Raw genomic sequence first — 23,562 nt, forward strand, 5'->3', positions numbered from 1 at the left:
GGTGGAGCTGAGATTTTAACATGACCCATTTTTTTTTCATTACAACAGTGGTTCACAACCAGGGATACTTTCCCCCCTTAAGGAATATTTGACAATGTCTAGAGACATTTTTGGTTGTCACAAGCTAGTGCTTCTGGTATGTGGTAGGTAGAGGCTAGGGATGCTGTTTGATATCCTGCAGTGCACAGGTCAAGTGCCCACAACAAAGAATTATCCAGCCTAAAATATCAATAGTAATAGGGCCGAGGTTGAGAAACCCTGAACTGCATGACACTTCAAAACATTGCACAAAACTGTCCGTATGCAGTTATTTGAGGAACATACTTGTGATGGTTAAACAAAATGTTTTTAAATCTTATTGTTTTAAGAGAATAGAGCATATTTGGAGACTTACTCTAATTTTTGGAGCTAATAGTATTGGACAGTAATCATTTTCTTACATGAAATTTGGCTCTGCTTCTATCAGAGCCCAAAACGACATTTCTGATTTTCCATAATGGTAGAATGCTGTCAAATGTAGACCAGAAACTTTGAATTGGAAATATTTACACAGATGGGTAAGGATAGAGATGTCTAAGGCAAATAAAGCCTGTTCAAAATGATGATTTTTATGCCAGGCATGCCTCCTTTGCAAGGACCTGGAAAGCCAACTTGGATGGCACAGCCGCTGCTGCGTGAAGGGGGAATTGGCTCTGGTGCTTCTCTTGCTTCCACTGGCCCATTTCTGGGCAGTGTGTTGTGATTCTTCTCCCACTGGGAACGCTGCCTGGTGTGTGCCACTTGCTTACAATTTCTGGGAAGGAATAGCTAAGAAGGCAGCGTGGTCCCTTAGGGTCTTTGAAGATGTATATTTGCCGGCATTATTTCAGTTTCACTGCTCTTCTTATTTTTTAATTGCCCATTACAGTTCTTTCATAGCTTTATTAATGAATGGTTCCAGAGTGTTGAGTAATTTCAGTGGTGCAGACCCAGGAGAAATGTGGGATTTCAGGTTTGGTTGGGTTAATGTGGAAAAGGTTCAGATACTCACTCTCTGCCTTGGCTCAAATCCAAAGGCTCTACTACATGTTTTGACATTTCCTAAGATTGCATGTGCCCTTCAGGTCCGAATACAAAGTTAAAATAAAAAAGCATGGTTTTGAAATTTGATGTGTTAGCTTCACTCAGAGTATCTTCCCTGCCTAATTCATAGAGTTATTTTAAGACCCAAACAGGACAACGTATATGTTCTCATAGTTCAAAATGGGAATGATTGATCAATCTCCTTTACTACAAATATTGGTACTGATTTTCTACATTTTGTCAAAGAAAACTGTCAAGTCCATCCAATTAAAGTATCTAGACATAATGGATTTTGTTAAATTTAGTATGTGTTTGTAGAAAGTTTTTATATTTCCTTTTCTATAGAAATGGGCTCTTCTGATAGATATAAAGTAGATGGTGTCGTGTTCCCACACTCATAAAAAAATCACTTGGAAACCTCATGGCATAAATTAGAATGATGATCATCTGTACTGACAAATTTGTTTCTTTCTGCTATGCTCTTTCAAGGGTGACTGGTTAAAATAAATAAACATGTATTTATGGTTTCAGGAAGATGAATTAACCTTGCCAAAAACTGTGGGCTCTTTCCCACCTTCCTTGATTTGCACTTACTCAATACTGTGGTAACTTTTTATGTGACATCATTTTGTTCTTTCTCTGCAGAGATGATAATTATGGTAGGGTGGTGCTCAATCGACATTGCTCCGATGATGCCTTGGACAGGTGGGTGTTTCAGACAGGTGGCATTATCAATTAACTAACAGAAGAAATTCAGAAGAAGATGACAGCTTTGAGAGAATTTCATTTTTGGCTAACTTAAGACATTCATTGACATTTTGGGCCCACAAACGAGAGTCTGTGACATCACCAGGGATTTCAGAGGGAAGCTGCGCTTCTCCAGCTCAATGGTCCCATAACTATGACTTGGAGGAATAGCATCATCAATCTTCAGACAACCTCTCTGAGCTTGCCCTCATGATGGGTGGGGGAGGGGCTGTTAGAGAAACAGGGCCAGATAAGATACCTCTGAACCTTAGGGAAAGGAACCCCTAAATGTAGACATAACAATTCCAGAGGCTTTGTGAGAGAATACGCTTCTAATTAGAAACTCCTCAGTTTGTGCAAAACAGTAAATGCTACTCTGTAGTAAATAGACTAACCATTGTGAATTAGTAGAAAAATTTTAAACTAGTAATCACAGTGTTGCAAATAGTCTAGGATTGATCAGATAAATAGATAATATTATTAAAACACATCTACAATCACATGTGTAGAAACAACCACACCCATTGGAAGAACCTAGTTACTTATCAAAAGCAAGTTTTATCTAGTCCCTAGTCTTTCTCTGTCACTAAGAGGCACTTAGAAGGAGAGTATGGGTTTCTTTCAGGGTTTGCACTTTAAAAAGTTAAGTAGAAAAAGAAATACAAGGCATCAAAATTGGAAAGGAAGAAGTAAAACTATCACTGTTTGCAGACGATATGATACTATACGTTGAAAACCCGGAAAAATCCACAACAAAACTACTAGAGCTAATAAATGAGTACAGCAAAGTAGCAGGTTACAAGATCAACATTCAAAAATCTGTAGCATTTCTATACACTAGCAATGAACAAGCGGAGGGGGAAATCAAGAAACGAATCCCATTTACAATTGCAACTAAAAGAATAAAATACCTAGGAATAAATTTAACTAAAGAGACAAAAAACCTATATAAAGAAAACTACAAAAAACTGCTAAAAGAAATCACAGAAGACCTAAATAGATGGAAGGGCATACCGTGTTCATGGATTGGAAGACTAAATATAGTTAAGATGTCAATCCTACCTAAATGATTTACAGATTCAATGCAATACCAATCAAAATCCCAACAACTTATTTTTCAGAAATAGAAAAACCAATAAGCAAATTTATCTGGAAGGGCAGGGTGACCCGAATTGCTAAAAACATCTTGAGGGAAAAAAACGAAGCTGGAGGTCTCACACTGCCTGACTTTAAGGCATATTATGAAGCCACAGTGGTCAAAACAGCATGGTATTGGCATAAAGATAGATATATCGACCAATGGAATCGAATAGAGTGCTCAGATATAGACCCTCTCATCTATGGACATTTGATCTTTGATAAGGCAGTCAAGCCAACTCACCTGGGACAGAACAGTCTCTTCAATAAATGGTGCCTAGAGAACTGGATATCCATATGCAAAAGAATGAAAGAAGACCCATATCTCACACCCTACACAAAAGTTAACTCAAAATGGATCAAAGATCTAAACATTAGGTCTAAGACCATAGAACAGTTAGAGGAAAATGTAGGGAGATATCTTATGAATCTTACAATTGGAGGCGGTTTTATGGACCTTAAACCTAAAGCAAGAGCACTGAAGAAGGAAATAAATAAATGGGAACTCCTCAAAATTAAACACTTTTGTGCATCAAAGAACTTCATCAAGAAAGTAGAAAGACAGCCTACACAATGGGAATCAATATTTGGAAACGACATATCAAATAAAGGTCTAGTATCCAGAATTTATAATGAGATTGTTCAACTCAACAACAAAAAGATAGCCAACCCAATTACAAAATGGGAAAAAGACTTGAACAGACACCTCTCAGAGGAGGAAATACAAATGGCCAAAAGACACATGAAGAGATGCTCAATGTCCCTGGCCATTAGAGAAATGCAAATCAAAACCACAATGAGATATCATCTCACACCCACCAGAATGGCCATTATCAACAAAACAGAAAATGACAAGTGCTGGAGAGGATGCGGTGAAAGAGGCACACTTATCCACTGTTGGTGGAAATGTCAAAGGGTGCAACCACTGTGGAAGGCAGTTTGGCGGTTCCTCAAAAAGCTGAATATAGAATTGCCATACGACCCAGCAATACCATTGCTGGGAATCTACTCAAAGGAATTAAGGGCAAAAACTCAAACAGACATTTGCACACCAATGTTTATAGCAGCGTTATTTACAATTGCAAAGAGATGGAAACAGCCAAAATGTCCATCAACAGACGAGTGGCTAAACAAACTGTGGTATATACATACGATGGAATATTATGCAGCTTTAAGACAGGATAAACTTATGAAGCATGTAATAACATGGATGGACCTAGAGAACATTATGCTGAGTGAGTCTAGCCAAAAACTAAAAGACAAATACTGTATGGTCCCAATGATGTGAATCGACACTTGAGAATAAACTTGGAATATGTCATAGGTAACAGAGTTCAGCAGGAGTTAGAAACAGGGTAAGATAATGGGTAATTGGAGCTGATGGAATACAGACTGTGCAATAGGACTAGATACAAAAACTCAAAAATGGACAGCACAATAATACCTAATTGTAAAGTAATCATGTTAAAATACTGAATGAAGCTGCATCCGAGCTGTAGATTTTTGTTTTGTTTTGATTTGTTTGTTTTGTTCTTATTATTATTACTTTTATTTTTTTTCTCTATATCAACATTCTATATCTTTTTGGTTATATTGCTAGTTCTTCTAAACCGATGCAAATGTACTAAGAAACGATGATCATGCATCTATGTGATGATGTTAAGAATTACTGATTGCATATGTAGAATGGTATGATTTCTAAAAAAAAAAAAAAAATGGTCAGCACAATACTGCCTAATTGTAATGTAATTATGTTGGAACGCTGAATGAAGCTGCATCTGAGCTATAGTTTTTGTTTTTTTTTTTCTCATATATTTTTGTACTTTTTATTTTTAGTTTTGTTTTCTCTCTGTGTTATCACTTTATTTCTTTTTCTGTTGTCGTGCTATTTCTTTCTCTAAATCGATGCATATGTACTGAGAAATGATGACCATACACCTATGTGATGATATTAAGAATTACTGATTGCATATGTAGAATGGAATGATTTCTAAATGTTGTGTTAGTTAATTTTTGTTAATTAATAAAAAAATTTAAAAAAAAAGTTAAGTAGACACCTTGAATTAGAAAACTTTTATTAGTGACTTTCTCCAAACCCTTTAAAATCTGTGCATCATTTTAACTTGTGTAGGGGTACTGAGTTTACCGCCCTCTATACAAAGTAGCCCTTAAGTTTTGCTGATACCAGCCTTAGTTCACTACACGTGCTGTTCTGTGATCTGGCAAACACCTTTCCTAGGCCCTCTCCTTTGTCTTTAAGATCTTTGAAGATCACAATTTTGGCCTTGATCTGACCAAAATAAAGGGAGTCTGATGATTTTAGTCCAGCCGCCAGTGGAATTTGCTCCCTTCATTTTATTTATCTTTTTCTGGAACTTTAAAAAAATATCCGTAGTTGTTTTAAAGTGCAGCAATGAAAACTAAGCTAAATATTCTTAATGAACATACAGTATATTTCAGGATAACAGGAGTTTAATGCTTTCCATGCTTACTTTATATTTTAAATTGTATCAGCTCCTGAATCTCCCTCTTGGTGGCCAGCATTTTGATCAAATCAGCATGCTGAGCTTTTATCTTCAGTAACAAAATCAGTAAGTCCTAGACATTTTCCCTTGACCTTAATAATATCTCAGAATAAAACCTTCCTGAAAGTGTAGTGTAGATTATTTTTCTCCTTGCATTTAATTAAGACTAGGCACACTTGCCACTTTTCCGCCCTTTTGTGGAGAGAGACCCTATTCACTTTGGGGTTCATGCCACTTTGGAGAGTCTATTATTGGTAAAGTGCCAGCACTGGGAAAGCAAAGGTGCATAAAACAGAACCCTTGACTTAGGAGTTCTCATATTTGTGGGAAAATCTATATCCATAAATGAAAATACTAAACATACCCCTGACAAGTGCTATTGTAGAAGTGTGTACAGTATTATGGGAACAGAGAGGAGGGTGAGTCAGACCCAGCCTGAGTAAATCAGGGAAGGTATCATCAAGGAAGTGGTCGTTGGTGCTGGTGCTGCTGCTGCTGCTTGAAGGGTGAGGAGGAAAATTTCCCCAAGTGGCTAAGGCTGGCCAGTGTCGTGGGGATGGGGCAGAGAAAGAAGCACTTCCAGCAGAGGTGACACTGTGAGCAAAGAGCACCATCTGAGCAGAGACTGGAAATAACACAATGAAGCCACAGCAAAGGCAGAAAGGCGAGGAAAAGCAGGGAGTGAGTCAGGAAAAGCAGGATGCAGGGAAGATGGGAGACGTATTAGACTGTGTTCTTGCTTTAACTCATGTTGTTCCCTCTACCACCATTTGAAAATGTGAATATCTATTTATCCTCCAAAGCCCAGCTCAAACTGTACCTCCTCTACAAAGCCTTCCTTTATTCTTGTACCAGGAAATTAAAATTTCTCAAGTCAGAACTTCCCTGCATACTTTCCTTGAACTTCCCTGAATACTTTCCTTCAGGCCCTGTCTATTTTCTAACTTTAGGTGTATGTGTCTTATTTATCCCTCTAAATGGTAAGCTCTATGAGGGTAATTTCCAGAGTTATTTCATTCCTGACTTCCCATAGTCATCAGCACAGTACATTGTATATTGTGCACCTCCACGTATTTACCCAAGGAAAATATACTACATCGAACTTCAGCATTAGATCTTGAATATCCCTTCTTAGTACTTATGCTGATTCAATACCTTTGCTCTGTTTGCTGCAAGTGATGTTTTGAAAAGCAGACAGTGAGTCATGGAGCAATTCCCCAAATAGCTTGCCTTTCCTCTATCCAGCATTCTAGAAGACATTAACAGACTTTTTTCTGCTCGTTTAGTTTGACCAAGATATTTCCGCTGTTTCAATTATTATCTTCCTACTATTGAGCCTCCTTTCAACTCTTCCACTAATCTCTTGTCTTCTTCCCATCTTCTTTTTTCCTCTCTCTTCCATTTATCCTGCTCATCTGTTATCTTCTCTCTTGCCTTTTCGCTGTCCTGCTCTATCTTGCTTTTTCTCTTCTTCTCACTTCTATCCTTTCTCTCTTCCTACTGTCTTCTTTTAATTTCTTTCAGGTTAATCTGCTTTCCTTCCTTCCCCTTCCCTCCCTTCCTTCTGCCAGGATGACCTCTTGTTTCAACCCTGTCCACGGTGCTGAATTTTAAATAAGTCATTTGAAGTATTTAGTCCCCGTTGTGCTGGTTTGTGGCACTGCTAAACTCTGCAAACACATCATAGCTGATTTTAAGGGACCGAGTTCTTATAATACAGAAATCAACAACAACAGCACATATTAATTTTCAACCATTTTTTATGTTGTTTGGTTTACATATCTTTATCCCCAATTTGAATATGTCATGTTGTAATTAGGAATAATTGGAACTGGAGAAGAATCCTCTATTAGCATGGTGAATTGAATTTGCTAAAATTTATTTTATGCAAGTCAGAGCTTGAAAGATTAAGATGCTGCAAATCTTTCTTTTCTTGGTACCTTACACCTTTTACCTAAATATATCAAAATTTTTTATGAATGCATGGTAAGTTTAAGAAACCTTATTTGACTTTTTTTTTCTACAGGAAAACAAATGATAGAGATGAGCCAAAAGCCACAATTAGTCGGTATAGATCTGATGACACTTTGGACAGGTAAGGTGTTTTTTGAACCATGTAAGTGGAGTGCATGCCATATGTTGGATCCTATTTCTTATATAGCTATGAAGTACTTTAGTGTTTGCCAAAGTAAACTTTGAACTATTGATATTTTGTCTCTAAGTGTAGTAGAAATACAAGGATTGAATTATTTCCTTCTTCAAAACTCACAAAATCTTGGCTAGCTGCAATGTTTTCCTTAAATTTTGTTAATAGTAGATTGGTATAAAACATACTGAGGAAAACTGGTTGGATTATATGTAGGGTGGACACTGTGTTGAATCTGTTAGTTCGATCTGAAATGAGTATAGTTATTTTGTGAATATTAGTAGTCTTTGTTCCAACTTTGCATTCTTCCATCCTGATAGTGGAGAAAAAGTTTCTGTACAACTATTTTATGAAGTCACTTTTACTAATACAATAAACTTTTTTAAAATAAAATTTTTATTGAGATATCTTCACACACCGTATGGTCCATCCAACGCATACAAGCAATGGTTTGCAATATTATCACATAGTTGTGTATTCATCGTCATGATCATCTTTAGAACATCTGATTCACTTCAGAAAAAGAAATATAAAGACTAAAGGAAAAAAAACATAATCTTATGCCCCTTGCCCTTCCTTCGCATTGACCACTAGTATTGCAATCTACCCATTTTTTTTCTAACCCTGAAACCCCTTATTATTTATTTTTTGTGTGCTTATTTTTTAAAAACATCTGTCCATACCCTGGATAAAGGGAACATCAGACACAAGGTTTCCAAAATCCCATGGTCACATTGTAAAAGTTATATAGTTATACAGTTGTTTTCAAGAATCAAGGTTACTGAAATATAATTCAAAAGTTTCAGGTACTTCCCTCTAGCCACTTCAATACATCATAAACTAAAAAGGAATCTCTGTATAATGCATAAGAACAACCTCTAGGATAGCCTCTCAACCCCATTTGAAATCTCACAGTTGCAGTGAGATTTCTTTTGTCTCTTTTCTCTCTCCCCTTTTGGTCAAGAAGGCTTTCTCAATCCCATGATGCTGGGTCCTGGCTCATCCCTGGATGTTATGTCCCATGTTGCTAGGGAGATTTACACCCTTGGGAGTCATGTCTCGTGTAGAGTTGTCTTAGAGAGAGAGAGACCACATCTGAGCAACAAAAGAGGCTCACTGCGGGTGACTCTTAACCATAATTGTAAGTAGGCTTAGCTTCTCTTTGAAGGAATAAGTTTCATAGCGGCAGACTCCAAGATTGAGGGTTCAGCCTATTGAACTGGTTGTCCCCACTGGTTCTGAGAATGTCAGGAATGCCACAGATGGGGAAGTTTATTATTTCCTCCTTTCTCCCCAGCCCCCCAAAGGGATTTTAAAAATGTAAATATAAAATAAATATTTATTATTTATTATTTATTTATTATATTTATTGTTTATTAAAAATGTTTTTTAAATACTTTTTTGTTCTCTGCCTAAATTACTCTGGAATGTATCTGGGCATCACACTAACCTGTAAAAACTGGCAAGATCTCACTCTCTATTCAAGATTCCATGTAATTATGGTGTTTGAATAAACTGACCACACAAGCTAAATTAAATAATACACTACCCAAAATATAAATTTTGCATGCAGTAAAAATCTCTTCATTTGTTCTCACACAGAAATTGAAGGTTTAAAATATAGACCATATAGTCCTTACCTTCTATTCTGACACACCTTTGTCCTATCCAAATCAGCTTCATTCATATCTCTGCTTGAATTCTGATTACTTTTTCAACTTTTTAACAGTGGCTATATGGGATAATGCTGACTTTCATAGCTTCACAGCTCTAACTCTGAGTCTCAGGTATCATACAAATACTCAAAGTTCCAGGGAAGGACTAGGTTATACACAAGGGGTCAGCCTCTCAGAATTAAGACATTACAGTTAGAACTCCAGAATAGATGTGACTGCTGTAAGGGCTTACAATCTAGGAACGTTTACAATAGGCTCCAACCTGATAACCCATGATGTCTACCTCAGTTCACTGAGGTTATATATTATAGTTCATATGAATGAGGTATGATAATATTTGCCTTTTTGTTTCTGATATTTCATTCAACATACTATCCTCAAGGTTCATTCACCTAGTGGCATGTGTCACAACTTCATTCTTTCCTGTAGCCACTCAGTAGTATGTATAAACCACAGTTCCCTCTTCCATTACTCAGTCGTTGTACCTTTAGACCACCTCCATCCATTATGAATCACTAATAATGCCACTATAAATGCCAAATGTGCAAATGTCCATTTGTGTCCCCACTTACAGTTCCTCCAGTTATATACCTAGCCTCAGGGTTGCAGGAGCATATGGCAACCCCACCTCTAGCCTACTGTGAAACCACCACACTACCCTCCAGAGAGGCTGCATCACTCTGCTTCCCTACCAACAGTATATAGATACATTTCTTTCTCCACATTTTCTCCAGCACTTGTAATGCAGTAAATTTTAATAATAAATAAATTTAAAATAATAAAATAAAATTTAATAATACAGTAGTTTTAATCTACCCTAGGATAAAGACTGCACTTTTTACTTTAAAAAGTGAAACTATTCATTTGACACAAGTTACCATGTGATTTATAGAATGAGTTCATTATGTTGTGCTTGTTGTTAGCTCTCTCTGACTCAGAGGGTCTGGAGGCATCTTGATAAAAAGGATGAGTCATTTTCTTTCAGGTTGATGTGTCACTGCCACAAATCATCTTTTTATTTTAGATTTGGCAGCATAAGTAAAGGGCAAAGTTATCTTCAATTGTACTGTAGACACAATTAATGTCCCAAAGACAGGGATGCTTGATTTTACTAACTGTAGCTAAAGATGTGCTGCTACTGTAGTTAAAAAATGACACCTGATAGATTTTAAGCATATATGCTGAAATGGAAGGTATTGATTGGACTCTAGATTCACACTATGCCATGTTCATTTATGTGACAATGCATATCTTTCTGCACTGTTCATAGATTTTCAAGCCAGTCTTTCTAATAGAAGAGAATGAGCACTAGTATCCTATGGGGAAAAAATATGTTTGTAGAAGTATATGTACAAAATCTCCAACTCCACACCAGCACAGGGAGGAGAGGAATCAAAAGATCTTTGTTCATTCATCCTGACCTTGCAGGTTGTCTTATTTTATCCTTAATTGTAAAAGGAAATCCTATTTCTAGGGATGAATCTAAAGGTGATATAGTTAAGCCTCAAAAAAATGGGAGTGTGAGAAATCTAAGCTTTTGTAGATTGTGTGCCAGGAAGTCTATACCAGCCCACTCAAGACTGAGCTTTGGAATTTTAGGAGTGAACTAAAGTTGAATCACCTTCAGTCTTGGCTGCACATTGGAAGCATTGAGGGGCTTCCAAACTTTAGTGATGGTCCTCACCCCCGAAATTCTTAACTAATTAGTTTGAATGGGAAATTGGGTACTTTTTAAAGCTTACGAAGTGATTTTAATATGTAGCCAAGATTCAGAACCACTGATCTACTCCAAATTCTTCATTTCATATACTAGAAAAAAGGGCCAGAGATTAAGTGTTTCATTTACACAGAGGTTTAATGTCATGTTTGGGAGAAGTATCCTCGGGTCAACTTTTTCACAAGAGGGCTTCTGTGCATGTGGAAATAGAGGCAAGGAGGAGAATCCACGGGGTTTGGAAAGAGAGGCAAACCTTGTTAGGAGAAGAAGAAGTTCCATAAGGCAGAGCACCCCAAAATGTGAGGTGTGAAATAATTGTAGGAGGACAATAGTCAAATACACCTGGTATGCGTTGTGACAATAATGCAGTTGCTTTAATAAGTAAAAGAAAAGTGCTAAGTTTACTTTTGAAGAGCTCCTTTAAAAATATGTAGGTAGGAGGTACAAGGGTAGTTCAGTGATAGAATTCAAGCCTGCCATGCGGGAGACCTGGGTTCGATGCCTGGTCCATGCACTTCCCCAACCAACCAAACAAAAATTCAACAAATGGTGCTGCAATAATGGGATACTCACATGGAAAATAATGAAATGTGACCCCGCCATATAACATACAACAAAAATATTTATATGCAGGTAAAAATAGGAGGTGTGCTAAAGAATTATCGGTAATAATAGAATATATAGCCTATCAACATGGCCCAAATCCTAAAGGTGGGTTAAGGACTGAATTTGGAATACCTAGGTTAGGGAGACCCCTACTGTTCTTTGGTGGAAAGATCACTTCCTTTGGTTTTCTTTATCATGTTGTTGGTTATATTATGAACAGTCTATTGAGAATATGGAGTTTTGGGGTGTCATAATTATGTCTTCATTTTTGTATTCAAGAGTTGTGTTTTGTGACATTTTATACCATAAGCAGAAACTATGTTTTGGGTGTTGACTTATAGATATGTAGTTTGTTGTTACTTACCCAATGTTTTAGTTACAGATATAAAAAAGTTACATGTAGGAATTCAAATTATTTTTTTCTCTTTAATATATTTTTATTGAGATATCTTTATGCATTGTACAGTCAATCAAAGTGTGCAATCAGTGGCTCACAATATGATCACATAGTTGTGCATTCATCACCATGATCTTTTTTAGAACATTTACATTAATCCAGAAAATGAAATTAAAAGACAACCCCAAACATCACATATCTTTACCCCTCCCTCTTATTGACCACTAGTATTGCACTCTACCCAATTTCAAACTTACAATTAAGGTAGGTTAACTAAGACACTGTAGAATTGACATATGTATATATAATCAGTGGAACAAAACAAAATATTCCAAAGTAGAGCCATATGAACATGTGCAACTGACTACTTTTCTTTTTCAAATTATTTTTACATTATGACAATTCAGCCATATTTTTCCACATAGTTATTTCTTTAAAGAGAGTCAAAGTCAGTGTCTCTCTTAACAAGAAAGGTTTTATGAGCCCTGTACTACAGTAGATGGTAAAAGTGAAAATTTAGGGAAGGTTGAGTAGTTCTGCAGTGAGGGATTAACAGAAGGGGTTTGCTGAACTTTTTTTTTTTCTGTGGAATGCTCCAGAAGGTCGGCCCAGGTCTCAGAAAGAACCTTTGTATCTGGGTAAGGGAAAACAGGGAAGGAAAAGAGGCTGCAGTCATGAGATCTCACCTCAACGAGACCTGAGATTGGAGGGATTAAAACTTCTGATGAACATTAAAGCCTATTAAAGCAATGTGTTATTCAAAATAAACTACTGAGTCAGGGGAAGGTAACTGTTTTAACAAGTCCCCCAGTCTCCCAGGTTACAGTGGCTTAACACAATATAAGATGGCTGCTCCTTCTCATCGCAGTCTGAGGTGATCGGCTGAAGGAATGGGGGTGACTCTGTTCTATGCAGTCACTCAGGGACGTACGTCCTTCCATATTTTAATGCACTGATCTTCAACCCATTGGCACCAAAATCACAAGGAAGGGGAACAAAGAACATGGAGGATATGCAGCATTATTTATGATGGGCCTGGAAATGGCATACCCATTTCTGTCCACATTCTTTAGTCTAGAACTCAATCGCAAGGTCCCTACCTAATTGCAAGGGAGCTTGGGAAATGTGGGTTTTGTGGTATGTTCAGGAGGAAAATAAAATGGCTTTGGCAAACACAGTGTATTGTCTCTGCCACAAAATATTAAGAAAAATACTTAAGTATTCCATTGATGCCTTTTACTGATGTACGAAATAGTCATTGCTTGGACATATCAAATAATGGTGGATAGAAAAATAGCGATATAAATGCTCATTAAGTTAGATAGACAGAGAAGCATTACATTTCTAAAATCCAAACTATATCAAAACAGCCTCTTTGTATTAATATCTTTTACACTGTAAAAATGCAACATCTAAATTGTAACACCTGAAACAGTATTCTTTATTGAAGTTATATTTTGAAGTTATTCTAGCATCAAAGAGATCTGAAAGAAGTTTAATAATCTAAATGTTTATCCAGACATTTGTCTTGTTTTTCTATAAAGGATCTCAGACAGAAGTGATGCTGCTAAAACACATAAAGCCAATACCTTGGATAACCAACTAACCAATAGGTAACAGTATGTACTAACTTTGGGAAAGTCTCAAGTAAAATATTTTTCTAAGCCTTACTTATCTACTTACTATGTTTCAATCCTGCTTAATGCCCCTCTGTAAATACTCATCTTCTATGTTTTTTGATACTTAAGTTCTGGAATAAAAGCATTTATTCCTGCTTTATTTCTGAACAGAGAAAAAAAATGGTGTTCTGCTTAAAAATCAAGGCAGTTCACTGCTTCAGTTCGTCATTCTTACCACATTTCTGTTTCTGTTTAAATTATCCTGGTGGCAAGATGCAAATTTTATATTCTATTGCTGAAGAAAATTACCAAGGCAGCAAATCAAAGCATTGGGCTTAAAAGATGCTGAATTTTCTGAAGAAAAAAATTCCTTTGGAATCTAGTACAAGAAATTGAAAGATTATAACATCACTTATGTTTTCCTTTCTCTTTTTTTCTTCTCTCTCAAATAATGTCTACTTTTAAAATAATAATAATAATAACTCAAAATTCACGGACAATTGCAAATAGATACAAGTAGTTATTCTTCTCTGCTGCTCAAACTGTTTTGTTTTTGTTTTTCTTACCAGAAGCATGTCCAGGTTTAGATCCCCAGAAGCAACAAAGTCGTATGTACTTTTCTAATTGAAGTTACATTTTAACAGTAAGATATATTACTTTGTATGTGTTAAAGATAATGCTTTTTAACCCAGGGTCTACAGGCCACTCACCTAAATTTCACTGAAACGCAGCCATATATCACTTATATCTCTGTGCAGAGTTGCGTAGTTGAGAACAAACCCTGATATGGTCCATAAAGCCTAAAATACTTACTACCTGGACTTTTGCAGAAAAGGTTTGCTGAATACTGTTCTAACCAAACCCTAAAACTCATGTCATTCTTTTCTCCTCCTGTGACAGTCAACTCTTCCTTCCCCTACACTTCATTTTCCTCCCAAGGCATGTTCTACACCTCCTTCAGAGATAATCTGAGTTCTCAAATCATGGGTTTACTAGCAGTTTATTTAGATGAAGTACCTTTTCTCTGGAATGTACTACTGGTGGGCATATGCAATCCCAATTAAGTAGACTTTTGAACTTTATTAGTTTTTTTCATTTATGTTTACATATTAAAGCAATTTTCATGCTGGACAACACCTCTCTCTGTGATTGAAACAGGAGGGTCACTTACATTTCTTGAGGGCTGAGTATATTGATAAGTGTTAAGTACAGACACATAATCGTGTGACTTTTAAATGTGTTCAGAAACAAATGTTTCTAAAGCAAAACAATATAATTGTGTTAGTCACAATATAATCCCAGGATGAAAAAATATATAAATCTGTGACACATCACAGTTGATTGGTCTGAATTTGGGATATGGAATTTATATCATATGATTAATTACTTCTTCATTTAATTCCTTCCATTTAGTTAGTTATATGAAAACCTGGTGATTAATAAAATAGCTCACACTAAGAAAAACTTTTTTGTGTGTTCTTTTATCCTCAAGTGAAATATTTTGGGGGGGTAGAGAGCAGGCATGGAATATGAGTCAATTATAAGACCTTTCAAAGAATGAAAAACTTCAGGGTGTGATTATTTTTGTTCTTGTGATTAAACAGGCAGCCTGGCAGTTTATTCAATCCGAATATCACCAATGCCACAGCTTCCACTTCTGCTGCTGCTCCTGTAAAGAAAAAGAGGTATAATGGGTTGGTTAGATTTGCCTGTTACCGATATTTTATAAATGATTGTTCCTTATTGTATTTCTGAACCAAATCATCCACCAAGGCTCCCGACAGTGGAGTCTTCCTCCTTGGTCCCTCATATCCTTACCAGGGATCCTGTGTCTACATTCTCTTCTCAACCTTCAGTCCTTCCCTCCACCCACCCCATTTCTTCTTAAAATTTACTGTTGTCTCTCCAGTTCTCCTAAATTAGGGCCTGGAATTTCTGGTTACGTCTTTGATGATGGAGCACAGGTAAAACCCTACTACAGGGAATGCCATAACCTGAAATGACGACTTAGGTACACTATGATGCCTCATTCCTGAAAGCAGCCAGCACCTTAGATGGTCTGGCCCTTCTTCCAAGTACAGTGTCAAAGCACTATATGGAGACTTCTGTGTGTGTGGCCAGTGCCTCCTCCTCTGACTTCCCCTCTATGGCCTTCCACATCCTTCTTTTGCTGAATCCCATCTGTTTAACAGATGTTGAGATGTACCACCTGTGGTAGTAGAAGTATTTTTCACGAGACAAACAAAAAAATAGTGTTGGAAGAGACATCTGCCCCTTGAAGAGAAAACTGCAGTGGTGAATCATGGAGTGAATAGAAACTAACCCATTTGAACCTTAGTGCTTTTTTTCTTTTTGCCTCTGTGTGTACCTAGAACCCACAGGATGGGTACTCAATAAATATTTATTGGTGGACTGACCAACTTTGCCAAGGCACTGCTGTAGTCCTCTGAGAGAGAAGTGACTGATTCTATTCTTGGCTGCAGTCGGGATTCTGGTTCACTCTCCAGCAAGTGTTTTCATTTTTGCACCATCTCTTCATCTTTTCTACAGACCTCTTAGCTATCTCTGCCAATTAAAATTATGTTTTGGTGATATGAGGACATCTTTCTAATTGGAGGTATATGTGTATGTATGTGTGCATGCACGTGTGTGTGTAAGTATATACACACTATATGCATGTGTTAGCAACATCAAATATATATATATTTTTTGATGGAATTTATATCATATGATTATATATATATATCATATGATATATATGTGAAATTGAGGTTAGCATTGCTATTCTGTTTTTAATATCATTACCTGTCAGGATTTTCTATCAGTTCTTTTAAACCATATTTTAATAGAGCATCAAATTATTATTGTGTCTTCTGAACTATTTCAGAAATTCAGAAATTAGAGCAAATAGTGTAATAAACACCCACGTACCCATGAGCTAGATTTAATAAATGCTATTATATTCCAGATTTGGTACAGATTTCTATTTTAAGAAATGCCCACATTGTTTAGTATCCAAAGATGTAGGATAAGGGATTTACCTGGGGGACCAGATAGCCTGGAGCATAGTTCACTTTCTATTTTACTTATGAGATAGTTTCCATTTTATTTCCAAAGCCTAGTATAAAAGTAAAGACAATGCCCTTTTTTTTCTTTTTGGGTTGGGCAGGCACTGGGAAACAAACTCAGGTCTCTGGCATGGCAGGTGAGAATTCCGCCACTGAGCCACCGTCGCACTGCCCGACAATGCCCTTTTGACAGTCAAATTATTTTCAGCTTTTTCTGACCTGTATGTAGGATTAGGCCTTCCAAGCACCGTGTTTATACCTGCTATCGTTTCTTAACAGGCAGTCCTGGTTTCCACCGCCTCCTCCAGGTTACAGTACCACCCCAAGCACAGGAACAAGCAGAAGGTAAGGGAGAGGTGTCGACTGTCATTTTGCTTTGTCATCTGATAGAATAAGGTGCCAGATATTGACAACTCATAATTGCAGAGGCTTTGGGAATCACTTGGAGACAATTTGGGGGAACTTTGGGCTCTGAACTAGATGGTGTCCTATGGAAATGGGGTCCTGGGTATGAGTGCCCCTGGTGGGAAACCCAACAGGTCCTGGGGGGTAAGGTGGGGGCAGAGGTCAAGGACTCAGTCAAGCACCAGGTAGAGGAGCCCATGTGAGCTCCTGCTGTACAGCTGCTTCCATGCAGTGGTGGACAGAGACCTGGAGGGGAATAGGTGTGACAAATTCCTTGTGAACTTTAAGTGACAGATGTGTGTTGTCCAGTTTTATTTCTGTTGAGAGCAATCATTTGAACTAAAACTGAATGTCATGTGGAGGGCATCTCGGTCTTCTGCAATTTCCATCAATGTACAAAATATGGAGTCACAATCTATCATTCAAAGAAGCAGACACATCTATAGAACTCCTCTAACCCTGTCATCACTAACGCTGGAAGGAAATAGGCCTGTAACTTGGTTATTTATTTATTTATCTTTTGCTTGTATGGATTTTAAATTATAAGCTCAGTTTTATACCCATCCAATACAGTTATTAAGGAAGATAAGATTAGATACAAATAGTTGTCAGTACTTTCAAATGACAGAAAAAATTACATTTTACTAAAATTAGGTGAATTTTTTTGTGTATGATAACAATCCTTTCACCACCAGGTAGAATTACTCCAATTCATGCAAGAAATGACTATTATATTTTAGAAAGTTGTCCTAATTTTTCTAGTTGAGACTCCATGCCTATTTTTAGTCATAATATCAATATGTTCCTGAGCTCACCTCACCCTCTTTTAAGAAGGAGTGCTACGCATGTGGTTTCTCAGATACTCAAGTGGACCCTGTTTACCAAGGTATCATCTGCTTCCTTTCATGTCAGCACAAAGGTTCCCAGGAAATATTCAGTTTCAGAAGAAGTTGCCCTGTAGGTAAGGCAAATATAACACCTCACAGGGTGGTGCAGTGGTGGCTCAGTGGCAGAATTCTTGCCTGCCATGCCAGGTCTTCCCAGAGCCTGCCCATGCCAAAAAATATATAACACCCCACAGATTAAATAGGACTCTGATAGTGACCTGAAAGAGGTGGACAGGAAAGAATTATTTATTTATTTTGACACAAAATTGGCAGAAATCAGCATCACCAAATTCTTATGGCTAGAAATTGTGAGGATAAAACAGAATAGGTTTGTCTACGATAGAGATGCCCCTCATAGGAGATCTTGTGAGTTTCTTATAGAACCCCATAAGAATTAGTACCATCCACATTTTACATACAATTTGAATACAAACTCATACAATTTATAATAGAACATTAAAATAATCTAAAAAATCAGCCTTAAGTAGAAGGAATCTAAATTTCAATCTTATACACTTCTAAATAAATACCTTTGATCTATAACCTTTGAAATTATTCTAGTTCATTGTGACATGATGCAGACAAGTCAAAGAGTATTATAAATGAAAATAAAACATCAGTTTTAAAATAAATGTGCCTAGGGCGGGACATGGTGGCTCAGCAGGCAGAGTTCTCCATCCACACTACGAGGATTATTCTGAGTTCTTCAGGATTGCCGTTTAATGTTGATGTTTCAATTCTGATGGCCATGGTTCCTCGCGGGGGTGGATGGTAGTGGGGGTATTACAGAACTCTTGGAATAAAAGCTGTTTTAGAAAGTTTCACATCTTTGACTCTCATTGTCAGCATGCCGGTCCCTCTTGAATGTTGTTAGGAGAGGTAGACCCAGTATTTAAATTCTACCATTCCTGACAGTAATTCAGTACAGGAAAAGTCCACCTTATCTGCAAATACATACAAACAAGTGACTCCAGGTCAATGAAAGTGCAGTATAATGCAGCTCCTCCAACACTAAGGAAAACAGCTGTTATGCACAGCAAGATCAATAAAATACAGGAACCACTTCCAACTTCATCTTCATCCAGGTCATCTTCTATTTCTTGGAATCTCACTCTTCACTTCTGATGGTTTCTGTGGCATTTGGGTAGGGTGATTTTCTACACCATCATTCCTCTACTTTAATATGGAGACTAAGCCTTCAATAGGAACCACCTTTGCAATCTCTATCCTTTTTGAAAGATCATCAAGAGAAAAATAGCTATCATCAGAAGGTAGGTTCTCCTGTAGACTATAGGATGTTTCTTCAGGAGAACGATCTTGAATGAGATCAGAGACTTCCTCTTGGTTGTTTTCATATGATAGGGAATCTTCAGTATCTTTTAAGCAACCTTTTCAAAGCCTATTCAAATAATTTTCTGTTTGTTTACTGTTTGGGTCATCCTTATCTCCCTTTTCTTCTGGGGCCATGCAACCTCTGGAAGCACTGCACTTCGGTCAGATACTTTACTGTCTTCACAAAGTACACTCCCAGAACCATCTGAGTCAGTGTGACCTGTGGTGATCTGGTTGCTGTAGCTCATTTAATTCGTTGTTCTCAACTTGGTCTGAGGGCAACACCTAACCCTGAAGTGGCAATTGGAGTTCCTTTCTTTCAGTCTGGGAATATTTACCCTCAGAAATTAACACATGAGGTATATGGTCATAGCCTGGTAAAGTCAATGGTTCTATCATTGACTGGTTGGAAAGGATCACATTAGATCCTCAACAAAGCCCTGAATTTTGGTCACATTTTTGCATGCCTGTGTTTCAGCCTGCTGCAAGACTCATCCTCAGAAAAGGCTGGCCCAGACCTGCTTTTGTTTCTGGGAACTGGGCATGGAGCTCTAATGTGGTCAGTGCTGTACAGAGGCTCCTCCATGTAGTATTTCTCTGCAGTTCCTGGAAGGATTGGGAAATCTGCCTGCTGGTTGTTATGATTGCAGAAGGCACTGCTTTCCCTGATTTCTTCTTTATATTGTCTTTTATATTTTATTTTTTTACCTGGGCAGGCACTGAGAATCGAACCTGGATCTCTGGCATGGCAGGTGAGAACTCTGCCACTGAGCCACTGTTGCCTGCCCTATATTGGCTTTTTAACTTGTTTCCTTGTCAAGACAGGTTTCACTCTGACTCTGGCTATAGCTCCTTTTACTTTTAGGTCTTCAGACCCTATTAACTGCATAAAGCATTTCCTTCCCAGAGATTTTTCTATAGCTGCTATTTTCTGTTTGGATAAAAGAGGGTCTTGATGCATTGTGCAAAATTTAGTAAGCCATTCAAAATCTTCACCATTAAATCCTTTTTCCGAATTCCTTAGAGATGTAACTGTATGTGGATATACAGTTTCCCTTTTTGCTTTTTTTTATCCCCCATTGTTCTTGAATGGCAGAAAGATTTGCAAACAATTCTTCATGGTATAATCATTCAAGCCAAATGAATTTCATTGCTTTCTCATAGTCCTTCTCCTGGGGATATGACGCTGTTATCTGATAGTTTCTTAGCAGTGCCTTTTTGCTTCTTGAACTTTTTCCAGATTTTCTTTTGTCCTTTCCCAAGAAGCTCTGGGCCATCTTTGGGGCCTTTACAAGGAATGTTTCTAAGTTTTCACTTGCAGCAGCGTCACAGCTTGATGTGCATCTTTCATTATTGTTGAGACTGTTTTGTTCGGACACCTTAGGCTACTGTGGGTCAGACACTTGCACCCATCCTCATCAAGTTAATTTTCATTTTCACCTGACAAAGTGTGTACTGTACTTTCCACACTGTCACAAGGTTGGCACCCATCCTGTGGCTCAATCCACAGGTTATTTGTAGAAGTTTTGCTGTCATCCATTAGAGCATTCTTTGTTGAACTCTTCAAATTTCACTAAAGTTCTTCCAAGTCTGGGAATTGGAGGTAAAAAGAGGGCTACTATCAGGCACTGGGTTTGTTTTCAGCCCCACTTGTCGACATGGCAGCTGATGAGCTGTCACACCTATAATTTGGTTTGGATTTCAGGTATCCAAAGATATTTTTTATATCATCAACCCTAAAATATCTTCACCACTTATCTCCAGGTCCCCATAGGATCTATTTTCTCAACTCAATTGAGAAAGTGTTATCAACTTGTGTGCTTGCTTAATATTAGTTTTGTTTATTTCTTAAAATTTTTATTTATGGTGCAGCCTTTTAATGTCTCTTTTGTTTCCAAGTGAGACATTGCCCATTATTGTAATTTAGTTGGCACATTAAGAGCATAAATAAACTTTAGTCAGTTATTAGACACAAGGAACTCAAGCTGCTTTTTTCACACCTGTCATTGGCTTTTTTTTTTTTTTGAAGTAAGACTAAATCAAATTATTGAATATAGTGAAAAATTACAACTTGGAATTAACATCCACCTTCTGTTAAAATGTTTTCTTTATTTTTAAATCTATAATCTACTAGTGACTTCTAATGACATGAACCACCAAATGTAGATTATATTTCTAGTTTTAAACTTTCCTTCTCCTCAGACTGTTATAGATATTTCCCTATGAATGATATTCATAGGGAATATGAGCTACCTAAGTGGGAAAAATATTAGTTAGACATTCTGCTTTACTTTTGTCTCCCAAGTTTGCAGATCTATTCAATTTTCTCTTGATAGACAATAACCAGTAATTCACTTAGAAATACTGGTAATTTATTACTAAATTAACTTCTTTTATTTATTCTCTAGTTTATCTATAAATTATCATTATAACAAATGACTGGTCATATAACTGTGTAGAAATATGAAAGAATAATGGATGAGTTAGCATCTCATGTTTCCAATGCCCATTGAGCGTGTGGATCTCTCCTTGCTCAGAACTGATGGAGCTTAGCTACATGCCCTGACAAATCATGCATTTCTGGTTGTGATTTACATGGAAGATGAAATGAGTTATTTCTGACCTTGGCTCAGATCTATAAACCAGAACTAAGGAAAAAAGATATTTGGATTCGGTTGCTCAATTTCGATATCCATTCCTTTTGAGAGTACAGATTATTAAAATAATGGCTAAACGGAAAGAGTTCTCTTTGAGGATCAGAGAGAACATCATGCCATGCTTTCAGGAGAAGCAGAGAATAACAACCATAGAGCAATGCCTTTGATTTCTAAGGTGCTTTTCTTTGGAAGAGCTCAAAGTACAGCTTCAGATTCTGCTTTTAATGCCAGTGCATTCCCAGAGCTGAGAAATAGCCTTTTTTAGTAAATTTTGAAATGTAGAAACTATTTATTAAGTGACAAAAGGAAAGAAACTCTTCAAAAACAGATCTTTGTCCCCTCAAGAGCCCAAAGAATATGAAAATAGGTCAAAACCAGGTAAAAATGGGGCACTGTGATTTTTAATACTGAGAGCTCAGTGCTAAACTTATTTCCCTTCACTCGTTGCTTATATGATCTCCTTCTGTCCTTTAGTCTCCCTTCCCCAAAATAATCCTCCCTTAACATTGATACCTTCATTCTCTTTTCTGTTCTTCATTTGGCAAACATTAATTTCGATACTACCTAATATTTCCTTAAATTTCATCTTCTTCCACATACCCCTTTCTGCACAGCACATTAAAAAAGCCTACCAAGGGCAGTGTAATGGTGGCTCAGTGGCAGAATTCTTGCCTGCCATGCCGGAGATCCAGGTTCAATTCCTGGAGCCTGCCCACACCAAAAAAATGAAGGAAAAAAAAAAAAAAGGCCACCACCAGGCTTCCAAATAAATAAATAAATAAAAGATAAGTAAATGAACAAATAATACTTTTTCTGGTCCCTTTTTGTCCCTGACATCTCTGTGGCCCCTGACCTCGGGATCACCCTAACCCTCAGTATTTCCTTCTTCACTTATAGCCTATGGAAGACATAAAATGTACCTGCTTTCAGAGTGAAACTTTGTGTAGGTGTTGTGCTTGGATTAAAAGCTATAGCAGACACTCTTTATTACAGTTTGCAAAAAGTAAGCTTCACTGAAAGAGTCTGAATCTCTCTTACTAACAGAAGGACGTAGGACAGCCATACATTTATCATTATATGTAACTGTATCTATAGGTATCTATATCTATATGTTTACCTATGCCTCTGTCTATATAGGTCTATATTTAGGTCTTTATCTATATCTACATGTATAACTATATTTATGTCAAGATGCAATTGTTTATATATACACACATGCATGCATACATGTATAATTAAAATAAGGCTGGTGAGTTCAATTAGAGCTTCAATGAGAAAATTGTATTTTGTAAAATAGCCATATTTTATTACAAAAATAGTTTCCTAAAACAGGTATTGCTGTATATATGACATACATTAGTCTTGCAGTGAAAGTGTTCAGACTTGGGTGACCAAACAAAGTTTTGGAGTTGAGTTCAGTATCTTTGAAAGTTTTTTGCCCCCTTCTTTAAAAAACCATTAAAAAGAGAAGCTATAATTCATGATAATAAGATATAGCATGTGAAGTTCTGAACCTAAAGCCTTTGTCCCTCCTGGCTGATTTCTAAGGTCACTCTATTCACTGGGCTTCTGGTCACTGGA

At 37.1% G+C, this 23,562-nt stretch overlaps 1 protein-coding gene and 1 pseudogene across 11 annotated transcripts in view; one reads left to right on the forward strand and one right to left on the reverse strand.

The window, feature by feature from the left end:
- SCEL (sciellin) overlaps positions 1-23,562 on the forward strand; it is a 121,771-nt gene that overhangs the window by 16,752 nt on the left and 81,457 nt on the right. For 8 of the 11 annotated variants that reach the window (XM_077158478.1, XM_077158477.1, XM_077158476.1 and 5 more), the window contains exons 4-9: positions 1,708-1,767; positions 7,498-7,566; positions 13,558-13,626; positions 14,202-14,240; positions 15,237-15,317; positions 16,980-17,045. In XM_077158478.1, the coding sequence (XP_077014593.1) occupies positions 1,708-1,767; positions 7,498-7,566; positions 13,558-13,626; positions 14,202-14,240; positions 15,237-15,317; positions 16,980-17,045 (384 nt within the window). The remainder of the gene's footprint in view (positions 1-1,707; positions 1,768-7,497; positions 7,567-13,557; positions 13,627-14,201; positions 14,241-15,236; positions 15,318-16,979; positions 17,046-23,562) is intronic. The other 3 variants (XM_077158481.1, XM_077158482.1, XM_077158485.1) reach the window with 3 other exon arrangements.
- LOC143679573 (consortin pseudogene) lies at positions 18,807-20,601 on the reverse strand (annotated as a pseudogene).

This window comes from Tamandua tetradactyla, chromosome 4, assembly GCF_023851605.1.
Source record: "Tamandua tetradactyla isolate mTamTet1 chromosome 4, mTamTet1.pri, whole genome shotgun sequence".
Classification (NCBI taxonomy): domain Eukaryota; kingdom Metazoa; phylum Chordata; class Mammalia; order Pilosa; family Myrmecophagidae; genus Tamandua; species Tamandua tetradactyla.